This window comes from Eretmochelys imbricata, chromosome 6 (assembly GCF_965152235.1).
Source record: "Eretmochelys imbricata isolate rEreImb1 chromosome 6, rEreImb1.hap1, whole genome shotgun sequence".
Lineage (NCBI taxonomy): Eukaryota > Metazoa > Chordata > Testudines > Cheloniidae > Eretmochelys > Eretmochelys imbricata.
In genome coordinates this window covers 30,577,765-30,592,344 of record NC_135577.1, presented here as the reverse complement: position 1 = coordinate 30,592,344, position 14,580 = coordinate 30,577,765, and the positions used below count along the sequence as shown (strand labels likewise).

Here is a 14,580-nt window from a genome sequence, read left to right as displayed (position 1 = left end):
GCGGCTCAGCCCGTGCGGGGAGACCTGCCCCGGCCCAGCCGAGAGGTGAACCAGCCCCGCCCCCTCTGCCGGCGCCGCCACGTACCTTCTCGCCTCAACCCTGCTTGAAACCTGCTTTCCCTGCCGCGCAGCCTAACCCGCGGCCCGGCGGCCGCCCAATCAGAACCCTACGCGATGACCAGAAGCGGGTCAGGCCCCGCCAATCGGCGCTGCCCCGCAGGCGGGTCCTATTGCTATAGGAACCGGAGCGGGGTCTGGCGGAGAGCTGCTGCTGCTGCTGCGGGGGGTGCCGGCGAAGCGGCGGCGGATTCTGGTCGCGCTGTCAGGAGCGGCTGCGGAGCCCTGCCCGGCACGGCCCCTGCCCCAGCGGTCTCTGCCCTGGGTCCTGCCCCTGGCGCCCAGAGCGAGAGGAAGGTGAGAGCCCCGAGCCTGGGCGCGGGAAGGGAGCGGGTGGCGTACGGGGCTCTCCGCGCGGTCCTCCTGCCTCTCGGCGCCCGGGTCCCGGGTGAGCGGCCCCCACGCGGGGTTTCCCCACCCTCGGGCTAGCAGCGTCTCCTGCCCAGCGCGATTGCTGGGGGAGCCGTCGGGCTTACCAGAAGAGCCCCGAGATGGGGTGTGTCCAAATGATGTCTCAGGATGGGACCGCGAGACGCTCCATGGGGACTTGGGGGACCTGAATGCCAGGGCAGGAGAGGACAGGCTGGGGGGGGAAAGGGGCTGGCTGGGGCAAAAGAAAATTTAGGTGGAAGCTCAGCTAAACTTACCGAGGTCTGCCCCTTTGGGGCGCAGGCTTCCCTAGGAAGGCAGTGCCAGCCCCAGCCCTGGGGGAAAGTGCTACAGAGCTGGGACGGAGCAATCCTGCTTTGGCAGATGCAGCGGACTAATGGGTCTCGGGTTGATTTCACTTATGGGATTCTCTGAAAAACTCCTTTTCTGCTTCTCCTACAAGTTGAGGATAAGGGCTAATAGTGCTTTTTAAAAAACAACAACACCAACAAAAAAAACTCTGTAGGCCTGATGTGCTACCAGATATCTGAAATAAAATATAGATGCTTATCTTGTTACCTGTCTCAACAATACGCGCTAACTACCTTGCATGGTCAAACTCCTGCTTTACAGTATAGATAAGCACAGTTGACTTTACCCTGTGAGCAGAAAATGTTTGTATTGAAAATGGTTACATATGTTATAATGGTAAGTATGTAACAAACTCACTTCTCCAAAATAGGCTGGAGAGATGAGAGAATTTTTAGTACATGTCACAGAATGTGACTTTTCTGGGTAACAGGGAAATTTTAGATAACTAGCAGATATTCTTAGGGACCGATCCCTTAAGTTCTTATGCAAAATAAATAGTCGTTACTCATCTATGCAATCCCTACTGAAAAAGAAGTGGGTCTGAAGAAATGACACTTGAGCAACCCCTGGTTGTGTGTGTAAGCAGAGCTAGTTTTAACATAGTGGCAGGATGGTTGCTTACCCTGCAGCAGATGACTGTTGATTGAGGGTTTATTGTGCAATCACAGTGTGGGCTGTGGTTTTCCAGTTCTTCTAGTAAACCAAAAATCCCCAAAGCTGCTGCTCTTAAAAATACTACGATTTTATAATGTAATGGTCCAAACCACTGCAGCTTACAATAGTGCTACTGGTGTTGTGGGCAGATAAGGTAGAATGCTGTAGTGTAAGTCTAACCAAGTATGCATAGGAAATATTACAGAAGAAAAAGTTTAATAGTGTCTGTGAAAATGTCAGTTTATTTCCAAACTTTCACAAGAACACAACTGTATGGCTTTCAGAACAGTTTGGGTTTGTGACACATTTCAGTGTGGGTGGATTGGGGTTCACACTGGCACTACCTGTGATTTAAATATTATTTGTGGGAAAGATAGCATCCAGTATTTTCAAGCTCAAAACATCATAGTAGCTAAGAAATTGTTCCAGTTTACCACTGAATGAGATGACATGAAGGTGGTTTACTTAAAAAAAATTAAATTAATAATCAAAATGGTCCTACAGTGACCTTGATGCCGCAGCCATTCTGGCCCAGATCCCCGGCCCAGACAAGCAGGGGGAAGACTCTGACTCCCAAGGTTATATAGCAGTGGACGAACCATTCCTTAAGGTTTACTCAGGCCCAGTTTCTGGAACAGTTCTTATGTCCATTACACAATACCCTACAAAGGGTGAGGAGAAAATCTACATGTTCCACTCAACCCCATCTGGTAGGTTACCACACAGGGAACTTGTACAGAGCAAGGTACCACGCATGCAGTGCACTTATTACGCAACAGAACTGCCCTAGTTCTACAGGACAGAATCTCTGCATTTAGAGTAAGGGCTATATTTTCTCATTTGTATGTGAAATGTCTTTGGAATCAAAAGTAATTCAGAATTGATTATTATGAAAATAAAGGATATAAACACCTAAACCTATGTTTAAACAATATAATAATCACAGAAACCAACAAAAGCAAGGAATTCACAAAATTAAGGATTGCATTCTCCCCCTTTGGTCTGTACATAACTTTCACTAACATTGAGCATTATGCATGCAATTTGTGTCTAATTTATTTGCTTAATGCAGGGTTGGATTAAAAAGCAGTTTTAACATCCAGTACAAAAGCAATCAGTATAAATTTGTTAGTTGTGGCTTGATGTTGTTATGTGGATTGTTAAGTGATCTTTACCTTGGCACACGAAATTATGTACAAAAACAAAATCTGGGCTCTTAGCTCATTTTTACATTCAGAAACACTACAATCAACTTTGTTGAGTCTCCCCTTAAAGAAATCTTATTTAAAATGACTAATATAAAATAAGAAAGGAGTTTATAATAAATCATTTAGGTTTTTTAGACATTCTAGACCTCAGATACATCTATACAATGCCAGTGCAATCATTGTAGTTGTACTGGTAAAAGGGAAACATTTGGCTCACTATCACAAACTTATTTTACATATCGCAGATGTGAAAATATTGACCCTTATTTCTAGCGATATGCTGACTAAACAAATGCTTAAAGAAAGATAATGTGGTTCATTGCTAACTTAAAAGCCCTTCTATCAGGATTGCCATAAATTGAACTTATGTACATCAAAGGTGTTTGCCTAGTGATGTCTTGTACTTCTATCTTTTTATTTATTTGCTCAGTAGCCAAAATAAATATCACAGAAGCTCTTGTAGTATGTATATTATATAAGTATGTATATTACACAATCTACATCTCTATATGTACTATTGGGGAACATTCTGGCTCTGGAACGGCTTGCGTATAGCTAAAGTCACTGTAGAGCATTTAGTGCCATATCCTGCTCCTATTGAAGTTGATGACAAAACTCACATTAACTTGAGAGGGACCTGAATTTGGCTCTTACAATGTATGATTTAAAGGTCACTTGAAGAATTATACAATTTTTATCACATTAGAACAGTGTCAACTGTAATCAAGTCCAGATGTTTTTCTGCATAATAAATAGCAGTTTAGTAAACAGGCGTATGTATTTTATGACTGTATAGTGCCGTCAACGTATGTTGTGATTTACAAACAGAACGAGGCATGTTCTTTCTGCTGATTATCTGAGAAGAGTTAGCCACCCTGGAGAACAAGCTGAAAGGATGAATCAGCTTTGGAGAGCAGCCATGGCGAGGGGAAGGAAGGACGAATAAGAAGATGCAGTGAAAAACTGTGGGAGATGGCAAAGCAAAAAACATAAAAAGCGAGAAAAAGGAAACATATGGGGGAAAATTATAGTGCTACCTTTGTACTTATTATTTATTAAGAATAGTTTTAATATTAAAAATTACTTTACAAAGTGCTCCATGAAGGTAGATAATAGAGGGTTGCTGCTCCAGAGAACTTATAATTTAAATGGAACATGAGCACACTGTGGTGTTGCCACGTCACTTGTAACTTTTAGATGAGTGGTTAGAGCACTCCCTTGGGATGTGGGAGACACTGGCTTCAATTCCCCCATCTGCCTGATGGGAATAAAGAGTTGAATGTAGGTCTCCTACCTCTCAGGACAGTGCCCTAACCACTGGGCTCTGGGATATTTTGGGTCCCTCTGATGCTGTTGCACTTTGGGTAAGTAAATAGTCACTGGAGCAGGGGGAATGGATCCTGGGTCTCTCCCAATAAGTGTCCCTAGTCCTCAGGCTATGGTCATTCTCACTTTCTCCAGCCCAATGAGCATGTAAGCATTTATCCAAAATGAATCAGCTTCAACAGGAGAGATTAAAGCTAAACTTGCATCAGAATATCCTAGAGGTTAGGGCACTCTCCTGAGAGCTGGAAGACCCATGTTCAGATGCTTTCTTTCCACCAGGTAGAAGGAGGAATTGAACCTTGGTCTCTCATATCCCAGATGCGTGTGCTAACCCCTGGGCTAAAAGTTAAAAAGGAGGAATCACTGGTGCCGTCGTCTCCTCTTCTGACCAGTTTGTTTGGGCCCTGATTTAGTAGGCATGCTCAGAGCACACCTACCAGTTTGGGCCCCAGAGGCAAGACAGGTGGGGAGAATGCCTATCTTCACCTCATTTGAGGATCTCACTGTGGCTTAGTTGTGAGATATGTTGCCCCTATGCCCAGTGGCAGAAATTAATATGCTTAGGGGACTTTTATGGTGAAAACATAGGTGCCACGGGATTTTAGGCAGCTACAGGTCTAGTGAGCAGCTGAGCAGGGGTTTTGAGAATCTCAGAAGTTCTTAAATGTGGGTTGAAGTACCTTAAGTGCGGAGTTGGGTGCCAAAGTGACTTGCCCAAGGCTACAGAAGGGGTCTTTTTAATAACTGAGATTAATACTTAGTAGTTCTTAGCTTACCGGTCCTGAATTTAAAAGACCCTTAGGTAGATCTGCTACCTATCTGTCAAATCTCTCTCTTGGTTTTTATATGCATTATTTCATCAAATAATGCTCATCTCCAAAGTACAGTAATAAAGTAGGAAATCATAGCATGATTCTGGATATAACCAAGATGGCTGGCATCACTAATCGTGTGCTTTATTACTTCCACATCAGATGAAGCAGTTAAGGGTCAGATTTTTCTAGTGTAGAAACCACTTTGTGTCCCATATTAAGCCTGCATCTATGTGCACATTTACTAGGATTGCAAAGACAATTTGGCAAATGTGCCCATACAAACTGCCGGTTAGGATGCTTTGCTATTCCGTTGCATGCCTGGCTATTCAGCTGTCAAGTTTACACATGTTGCCATCATTGTGTACACAGATATTGTTATACAAATATTAGTGAGCCTCAGTTTTTGAAAAATTGGCTTTGAGCATTAATACCGTCAATCTCCTTGGAGAAGTATTTATATATTTCCTTAACAATCAGTGACTAAAGACTGGAATGTAATTGATTTTCTGTCCACACTGTTCATGAAGTTGACAGGCTTGTACATGTTCCTTTTAAACCACAGACAATTATATGATTTCTGCTTAAGTGAAGAATGAGGATCAAAACTAACCGCTTTTTACTCTGTGTAACGTACTTGGGGCACGTTTTCATAAGCAACGTGAAAACGCTGTAGCGCGTTAATGTGGCTGTGTCGTCACGGCACCAGTGCTGAGAGAGAGCGCTGTAAGGCCCCCCCACAGTGCTGGTGCACTGCCGCTTTACAGCGCTGAAACTTGCAGAACTCAGGGGGGGTGTCTTTTCACACCCCCGAGAAAGAAAATTGCAGCACTGTAAAGTGGCAGTGTAGACAAGGCCTTAGTTTCCAACAGGTATATGCAAATCCGCTGGATGAAATGAGACTTGACCAAAAGTTGGTGATTATGTCTTATGTCCCCTTCTGGTAACAGGCCTAGATACAAAGATGATATAAGTCTGAACAGTGAACAGCAAAAATGAAAATAGGCTGGAAAAAAATGAAAATAGACAAGCTCAGATTTGTGTACTAAACAAGAATGTGCTGTAGGATATCACTGAGTGTAATAGAGGTATAATTCCTTAAAGGTAATTAAAGATTTATTTCTAAGCTTGTCCCCTACAACTTGGTGAGTGGAAGATATTCAAACTCATTTCTGATTGTCACACACTTTTCTTTTTCCATTGATCTCTCTCAGCTGATGGAGATCTGTATATTTGGGACAAAAGGTCCACAACATCTAGGTTATGTTAGTGTAATTATATCCATTTTGTTCATTTTATTGCCTACATATTTAACTTTTTTTTTTTTTTTTAAAAAAGATGCACTGTATACTATCTACACCATGACATTTTCTCAAGACATTAACATTTTCTCAAGGTCCTTTCTAGTCCTATGATTCTATGAAGTGTAGCTCTCTCCTTTTGCCTAATACCTTTACTCAGTGTCAAAGGTTTCCATCAGCCTGTTTTACCTCTTTTGTTAAGTGTGGCACAGTAGAGTTGTTTCAGTGACTCACAGTAGAGACTGTCCAACTCTAAAGACTGACTCATAATTTAGTCACCTATTCTTGCATGCACAATTTGATAAATGTAATCTCATGCCAAGATGCATCTGAATCTAGTGACTGTTTTGATCAAGTTAAGAATATTTGCTATTTTAGTAATTACATTTGACTAATATTTTAAATGTTCAACAGTTGGTGTAAGCAGTTGGATTCCTTCAAACTACTGGAAACCTGTGACCCAGAAACCGCTTGCTGCCAATAGCAGAGGGCCCCAGGTTTGCATAGAGTTTTACAGGGATCCCCTGTGTCGGATATATGAGTAAGGGTAGCATTTGAGGTCTCTTCTGAGAATCAGTAGCCCACTGGTCCATCATAATCATCGTAAAATGAATGAATGGATAATATTTTAGGAGTTTGTGTCTGTACTGAAAATTATGTTCTTAAGGGAGGTAACCTGGAGATGACATGTCTCAGGTTCCTTTCAAGCATGAGGTAACAGGTAACTTCTCTCTATCTGGTCATGTATGTATTGGGCATTGTATGTCACACTAAATGCCTGTTTGCCTACTGAGCCAAATGCTAATCAACAGACTGTGAAACTGTCGAGAGAGAAAATTTACAGGAGAAATAAACAGAAGGAGGGAGATCCTGTTTATGAGTAAAGACAGTAGATTGCTGAGGAATATCTGGGGGTACAGAGGTACATCCTGGATCCTTCACTGAGAAGGCAAGCTAACAGTGTGTTTGTCTTGTGAAAGGAGGGTCACAGCCAAGCCTGGTTGTAAAATGCTGGAAGGACTTCGGGTGAATATTGCTCTATAAGACAGGAAAGTATCTAGTTACGGGAATCTGGGTTCTAGAATGCTTGTTATGATTTTTATTTTCTGTGTGAGCATGTTTCCAATACTTGCTATCTTTTGCATCTCTATACCTTGCTAAACAAAACTTTCACTCATTTTCACTGTAACAGTCCGTGTGTTCTGTGTTAAGCAAAGAAATTATCTTAGGTGTAACTGTAACCTGGGGGCACTGCTCTTTGGAAGCAGCGAATCTGTGAATACTGTGAGAGTCCAGTGGAACGGGGACTAGACCCTCACAGAGAGATGCTTGGAGGGCTTAAAGTTGGAGTGTGCCTATCGCTAACCTGTAGAAGAGAGTGAGCAGGGCCTTTACAGGCCTAGAGGCGAGTGCTTGTGTTGCCTTTGGTTGGTGGAGTCAGGGCACTGACCCCTGGCAGGCACAAAGAAGGCTTACTATTGCTAAGTTCAGGTGGTAGCGAGGTGACTCAGCACCTGGGTGCCCCCAGGAAGCATTACAAAACTGTTAAAATTCAAGTTCTGCAAAGTCAGTGGCAAGAGATATGTAAAATTTCTTGTCCATCCATTTCAGCTTCTCTGTAATTTTAACTCTTCCCCATACCTGCAGGTTTTTCTGCTTTGGCTAAACTATCATACATACTATCCATTGTTGTATGCAGTGTAGCTGTAGCCGTGTTGGTCCCAGGATATATTAGAGACAAGGTGGATGAGGTAATATCTTTTATTGGACCAACTTCTCTCTCACCAACAGAAGTTGGTCCAATAAAAGATATTATCTCGCCCACCTTGTCTCTCTAATATCATACTATCGTTAGCCTACACTGCAGCATTCCATCTCTCTAAAAGGCAAAAAGATCTGATCCAGTAATCTGCACCTTCTTTTGATAGCCTGGTTTTCAAAGCACTGCATCATGTCAGGTAGATGGGACAGATAAAGGGTGGATCAGGTCACGTTCCAATATCTTAATACTTAATCAGAGGGTTGAATTTTCAAGAACATCTAATTTGCTTAAGAAATCAAGTCCCATTGAAAGTTAATGGGACTTGTGCTCCTGAGTTATTTAGTTTCTTTTGAACATCCCACTGAGACTAAATATCATAGTCTAAAAAGAACTATGAAATATTTAAGGTTCTTAGAAGCTGAAAATACTCCTTAATTTGGGGGAATATATTTTTATGAATGCTTTTTACATGCACAACTTGTACCAACAATATCTGCATCCACAAAATGAACTGCAGATATAAATTTAATTATTGATGTGACTAACTACCTGATTTGCACTCACAGTCAGGTGCAAATACTCAGAACTGCAACTAAAATTCAGTTGTAGGTTGAAAACTTCATGTGCAAATCTTGTGGGCAGAATTTGCACCTGCAAAAGAGGCTGCGCTTTTGAAAATATGAACCCAAATGTTTACTCTTACATCCTCTCTCCTACACCATGATATCTTAACAGCAAGCAATTCTAAGATACACCAATAGCCAACATTATTGCTCTCCAAAGTATTAGCAAATATTGCCAGTAGAACAAGCAAATAGGACTCCTATTCCCAGATGTCACTATAAGTTGGAACAGTTCTTTGAAACCTCATTTATTTGTTTTAGTTTGAGTGCAATGCAAATCGGGATAGTAATAGTACCAAACTCATCCATAAAATACATGTAATAAGCTTCATGTGTATATTTATCTATCATTTTACATCTTCAAAGCACTGTACACACCTTTGGGATAGCAGGGCCAGATGAACACAGGGGCTTTAGGGGCTGCAGCCCAGGGCCCTGGGCTAAGAGGGGCCCCGGCACAGCACGGCTCAGGCAGACTGCCTGCATGCCGTGGCCCCACACGGTTCCCGGAAGCGGCCGACTGCTGGCACGTTTCTGCGTCCCCTGGCAGGGGGCGGCGGGAGGCGGCTCTGTGCACTGCCCCCATTCCCAGCACCGTCCCCGGAGCTACCATTGGCCAGGAACTGGCCAATGGGAGCTGCAGGGGCAGCACTTGCGGGGGCGAGCAGTGCACAGAGACACACTGTCCCCCTCACCCCAGGGGCGCGCAGAGATGTGCCAGCAGCCGGCTGCTTCTGGGAGTGGCGTGGGGCCATGGCATGCAGGCAGGCAGCTTGCCTGAGCCCTGCCACACTGCTGGCCAGGAGCCACCTGTGGTAAGTGCCTCCCGGCCTGAGCCTGCACCTTGCACCCCTTCCTGCACCTCAAGCCCCCTCCTGCACCCAAACTCTCTCTCAGAAAAACTAATATAACAGCTGTTCTAAGGTAAGAAGTAGGTTATTTTGAATTAACTTAATCATATTCTACATGTGTTAAAACTGAAATGTAACCACAGAACAGCTTTATGTTAATTTAAAGACAAGTTTAGTATAGCGTTAATAACCTCGATGCCATTATTGTGATCAGTTTGTTTTAAATTGGGAAAAAGACTTGGGCCCCACAAAATCTAATTGGCCCAGGCCCACAGGAGAGTTAATCTGGCCCTGTGGGATAGATATTAAAATATTCCCATTCCACAAACTATGGGCCAGTTTCTGATCTCAGGTACAACCGTGGAAAGGTAGAGTAATTCCACTAGTTACAGCAGTGTAAATTCAGTGTAGCTGAGAGTAGAATGTGGCCCTGAAAAGTTAAGACTAAAATTTACAATTGTCTTTTGATTTTTCATTGCCCAATTTGGGACACTCAGGGCTTAATTTTCAAAGCTGTCAAGCATCTACACCTCCTGTTAATTTCAAGTTGAAGCTTAGCAGCTATGAAAATTAGGCCAAAACTCTCACGCACACGTACATACAATCAGAGACCACTGTTGAAAGTGCTGGCCTTAGTGACATGCCCAAGGCTAAATTGAGTCAGTGGCAGAGCAACTTTTAAAAAAAAATAACTACACACTTATAGAGAGCGATTTACGGCAATATTAAGTTAGTATTGTTAACATTTATGAAAACGTATGCATTTATGAAAACATCTCAGACCAAACAAAACAATTACCTGTATCTTTAAAGGCTCAAATTATTGTAAGCTTTATCATAGAAAACAAGAGTGCAGTTTCTTTAAATGAACAATTAAAATATTTGCTCTTTTAATCTCCTTAAGAAACACTTTTGAAAAGATACATTAGAGTTTGCTTACTATGTCCTCAGGCTCTGGTCATTATCTTATGTTCATGTCTATTCCTAGGATTTCCTGCTTCCTTTTTCCCTTTCATTTGTCCAGTTCACCAGGCTGCCCTCAAAGCAGCACATTTGGGGAAAATTTTCAGGGACGTGGTTTCTACAATTTGACTGTGGATCTCTCAGTTAGTAGAGGTGGTTGGCCAGCCCTGTGACCCTGCTCCTCTGATTTTCAGAGTCAATTCCTGAGATTCTGCTCTTCTCCAGGATTGTCTTTAAAAATACTGAGGTGACAACTCAGTTTAATAAGTGTCTGTCCTAACTTAAGTTTAGTTGCCTTTTTCCTCTAGGCGTGAGGGTGGAGGGAGGAAAGCTTTCTGATGGCTGTGCATCAACCAACTTTAGAATTAACCCTTTTTCTCACCACCCTCCAAACCTCCACATCTACACTGTTAATACACCTCCTATAGCAAACTTATTACAACACAATTCTCCTCTCACCTAAAATAAGCCTGGTGAACAATTTGTAGCATAGACGGGCCATCTAAGGTTGCAGCAGTTAGATTATATGGTCATTGGAAGCAGGTTTGTAATTAGGTTCCCTGAGGTTGTGTTTATAATGAAACATTTAGGGGCCTGCCCACATTATGAGTAAAATAGTGTTTCTGTAACCAGTTTGTGACTATCTGAACTGGTTGCCACAAATATGGTTGAGCTATTTCCACTGACAATAGCTTTTATTTACAACGCAATAATTTGTTAACTGAGCTTGTGCATTCAACTACTATGCTGCCTAACCATGTTTGTATCTGGGGGTACGTATCCTATAGCGCCTCAGCAGGGACTAGGGGTAGAACTGGAGAACATGCAAAAAGAGTAGCATTAGCAGCACATAGGGCAATGAACTCTGGGAGGAAGTAGTATCAGATAATGAGGCACAATAACGGAGTCTTGCTCACATAGGACAACAGTATTACACAGTGGTTACAGGGAGACTGCCACTGGCCAGCTTAGGGGGTTGCTGGCACAAGTGACACATGATTAGCTGTCACTGTTACTAATCAAATATTAGTCACGTTGTATGTAAACACAAGGACTGCCACTAACAAGTTACAACTACAGTTAAAAGCTGTACTGTAGCTAGGGACATAGGGTTGCTTTCCTGCTACTTCTTTTCCTTTACCCAGTTGGCCTATTCTGCCCTGGTGGTCAAGTGCACATGAGTATTGGGAGAGGAGCTGACTGCAAGTGTATCAGTCTTGGTTGTTTGTGTTTCTGATATCCTGCTTGCTAAGTGCCTCCTCATTAATTTTTCCCTTAAAACTGTTAATGGACTTTGTGCAGCTGTGTACTACTTATTCGCACGTCACTCACAAAAATCCCCAAATGTCAAAAGCCAAGGATGTGTGGTTGTTTTTTTTTTTTTTTTTTTTTTTTTTTGAAAAGTCGTAACTCAGAAGTATGGACAAATACTCATCCTTGCCTACTCTACCATCAAATTTAAGAGGGTGCAAACCATTAACTGTCTTGATAGTTGTTAATAAGATCCTCAAAATGAATCTGTATTGTATTGAAATTGTAAAGCTCAACAAAGTGTTTTTAAAAAAAAAATCCGATAATCTTAATTACTGCACACTTTTGTACAATCAAGACGCTTCAGACTTTTAAAAATATTTAGAACAGTGAACAGCCTCACACATTAACTGTATAGAGCCATTGCAGGCCACAGAGAAGTCACCAATGCTATGCTGAGGCTAGAAATTAATTTACTGATTCCAGCAAATCAGTTCAGATTTTTTTTTTTAATAGGAATGATCCAGCGAAAGTTAATCTGATCTACTTTGTCCACAGCTGCTGACACTGAAAAGAACACATTCAGTGCATGATTGGTGGCAGCAACAGCAGCTCTTGCCAATAGGGTGACCAGATGTCCCAATTTTATAGGGACAGTCCTGATTTTTGGGTCTTTTTCTTATATTGGCTCCTATTACCCCCCACCCCCGGACCGATTTTTCACATTTGCTGTCTGGTCACCCTACTTGCCAGATACCAAGGACTAATGTACTCTACTCCAACCAGGCATTTTTTTCTGATTGCTTTAAATAAGAAAAAAATAATCTCAGTGAATCCTTGGGATCCTTTTAGTCTGTGACATGCTCAACAAAAGGTGTATACAACATACAATATTAGCTTTCTCGCTTTATTTCCTCCTTAACAAAAGACTTATGATTGTCTGTATTAACATCTGTCTATATCTATTGTTCTGCATATGTTAGAATGCTATTCTTTGTTTCTGTTATCACAGATAAAACAGGAAAAATATATTAAGCTGGGGCGGGGGGAAAATAAACAGTAGCAATTTTATCTCCATTTAGCTTCTCAGCAAAGGACCGGCTAAGATCAGACAAAAAAGGTGCCGTACTTCCCTACTGGGGACTTCATTATACATCCAAGAAAACTGGCACTGCATGCTCTATTCATCTCAAAGATTTGCTGTCGTTGAATCTAAATACTTTGTGATAGAATTATCTGCATGGCTAGTTTAAGAACTTGTACAAAAATTGCCCTTGTAGTGAGCACACTTCTTTTGGTTGGTTCATGGTACATTTGTTATTACATCTTTCTTTGACATATCTACACATGGACGGTACCCTATTGAAAACTTTTAGCTGTTTTCTGAAAATTATCTACATCACTGACCTAGCAAAGGAACGTGCAAATATTACATCATATGTTCCTGATCCATCCCCTGAAATGAGTAGAAGTGCTAAAACTACTTCTGTAGACGGTAAAGCTATTGTGGACATTAACAATATAACAGCCCAAATGTTTAAAGGGTTCTCTATCACCAGATGCTGAAACAATTTGATGACTTCTTTTCATCTTCTCCTAAAGATATGGGGTTCAGGGGAGAATCTTGGTTCCAAAATAGGCAAGTCCTATACAATTCCTGAGGCCTGATCCTGTTCCCATTATAATCATTGGGAATCTTGCCATTGATTTCAGCGAAAGTAGTATCTGGACCTTATTTTGTATAGTATCCTTCACACTAACTAACTGACAATTGTACAGGACTTCGAACATCTAAATTAGTGTATAAATCCTAAACTTTATTGCCACTCAAACCATTCTACGGAATTACTGAAAATACCACAGTAGATTTAAGAGTCTTCATATAAACATACAGAGCCAATATAATAATCCTTGTAATGCCTCATCTTTTACCTGTCTGTGGGTAGGGTACTTGCTACATTGCATATGCTAGCAGTGTAATATCACTGTCACTTTGACAGCCTAATGATGATCTAATTATGAATCTGTTAAGATTTTAAAATAATCCTTGAGTAGTATTTCTGTTTAACCCTGTTTGGCTCTAATGTCCCTTAATGGCTTTATAACGTATAATCAGTAGGATTATTGCTGGTGCTAATATGAATGTGTTTATACTGTCTAATAACCTAGTTTATTTCTGTTAAAACACAGCTCTAGTGAGTGATGATGTTTCAGATGAGGTGGAGAACCATCCTACCACAACAGTGTGTTCTGCTGGTGACATGTCTCCTAATCAATTTGGAAGCTGTGCCTATAGACATAGACAAGACAAAAGTTCAAGGAGAACCCCATGTAGAAGGAGCAAAAATAGAAAACCCAGTAAGTAAATGAAAGGTATTTTATTAAATACTTTATAGTAGAAGGCAGTATTTTTTCTATCAATAACAAGCTCATTGATTTTTTTTCATCTTGAGATTTGTCCATGACAGGTCCTCCTAGGTGCTGTAATAAATAATTAACTTTGTTGGTGCTGTACTCCAAGGGGAAACTAGTAGTACCTTTCTAGGTGGGGTGGTCATATTCAGTGTTCAATACCTGCTCCTTGTCTCTTGCTCCCTGATGTGGTAGGACTGGGGAGGTAACAGAGGCAATACACAAAGCTCCTGATGGGAGAAAATGCCTATTGTATACCTTCTCTCAACTGATTGAGTGGCGTTAATAGGTTAAAAGGAAGGTTCATCCAGTCATCGTTGGCAGGAAGAATGCTGGTCCCAACTTGGGCCTCAACAGAGAATGGAAAAGGGTTAAATTGGGGAAATACAGAAGGATTTTTGCAAACAATTTTCCTAGTAACAAAATGCAGTGAGTTTGTGAATGCAGTGGGTAACCATGTCAAATAATGACAGCTGAGATAATGTGTTTGCCAAAGTGGAAAATGGAGTTGCCATGAAACAAAGTGCATGTAAAAGCTTTTAGTTATTAAACAATAATA

At 41.6% G+C, this 14,580-nt stretch overlaps 1 protein-coding gene across 2 annotated transcripts in view; it reads left to right on the top strand.

Moving 5' to 3' along the window:
• The first annotated feature begins 260 nt into the window (after nt 1–260).
• NUCB2 (nucleobindin 2) overlaps nt 261–14,580 on the top strand; it is a 48,408-nt gene continuing 34,088 nt past the window's right edge. For both annotated transcript variants that reach the window (XM_077818331.1, XM_077818332.1), the window contains exons 1-2: nt 261–414; nt 13,800–13,967. In XM_077818331.1, the coding sequence (XP_077674457.1) occupies nt 13,812–13,967 (156 nt within the window). In that variant the 5' untranslated portion in view covers nt 261–414; nt 13,800–13,811. The remainder of the gene's footprint in view (nt 415–13,799; nt 13,968–14,580) is intronic.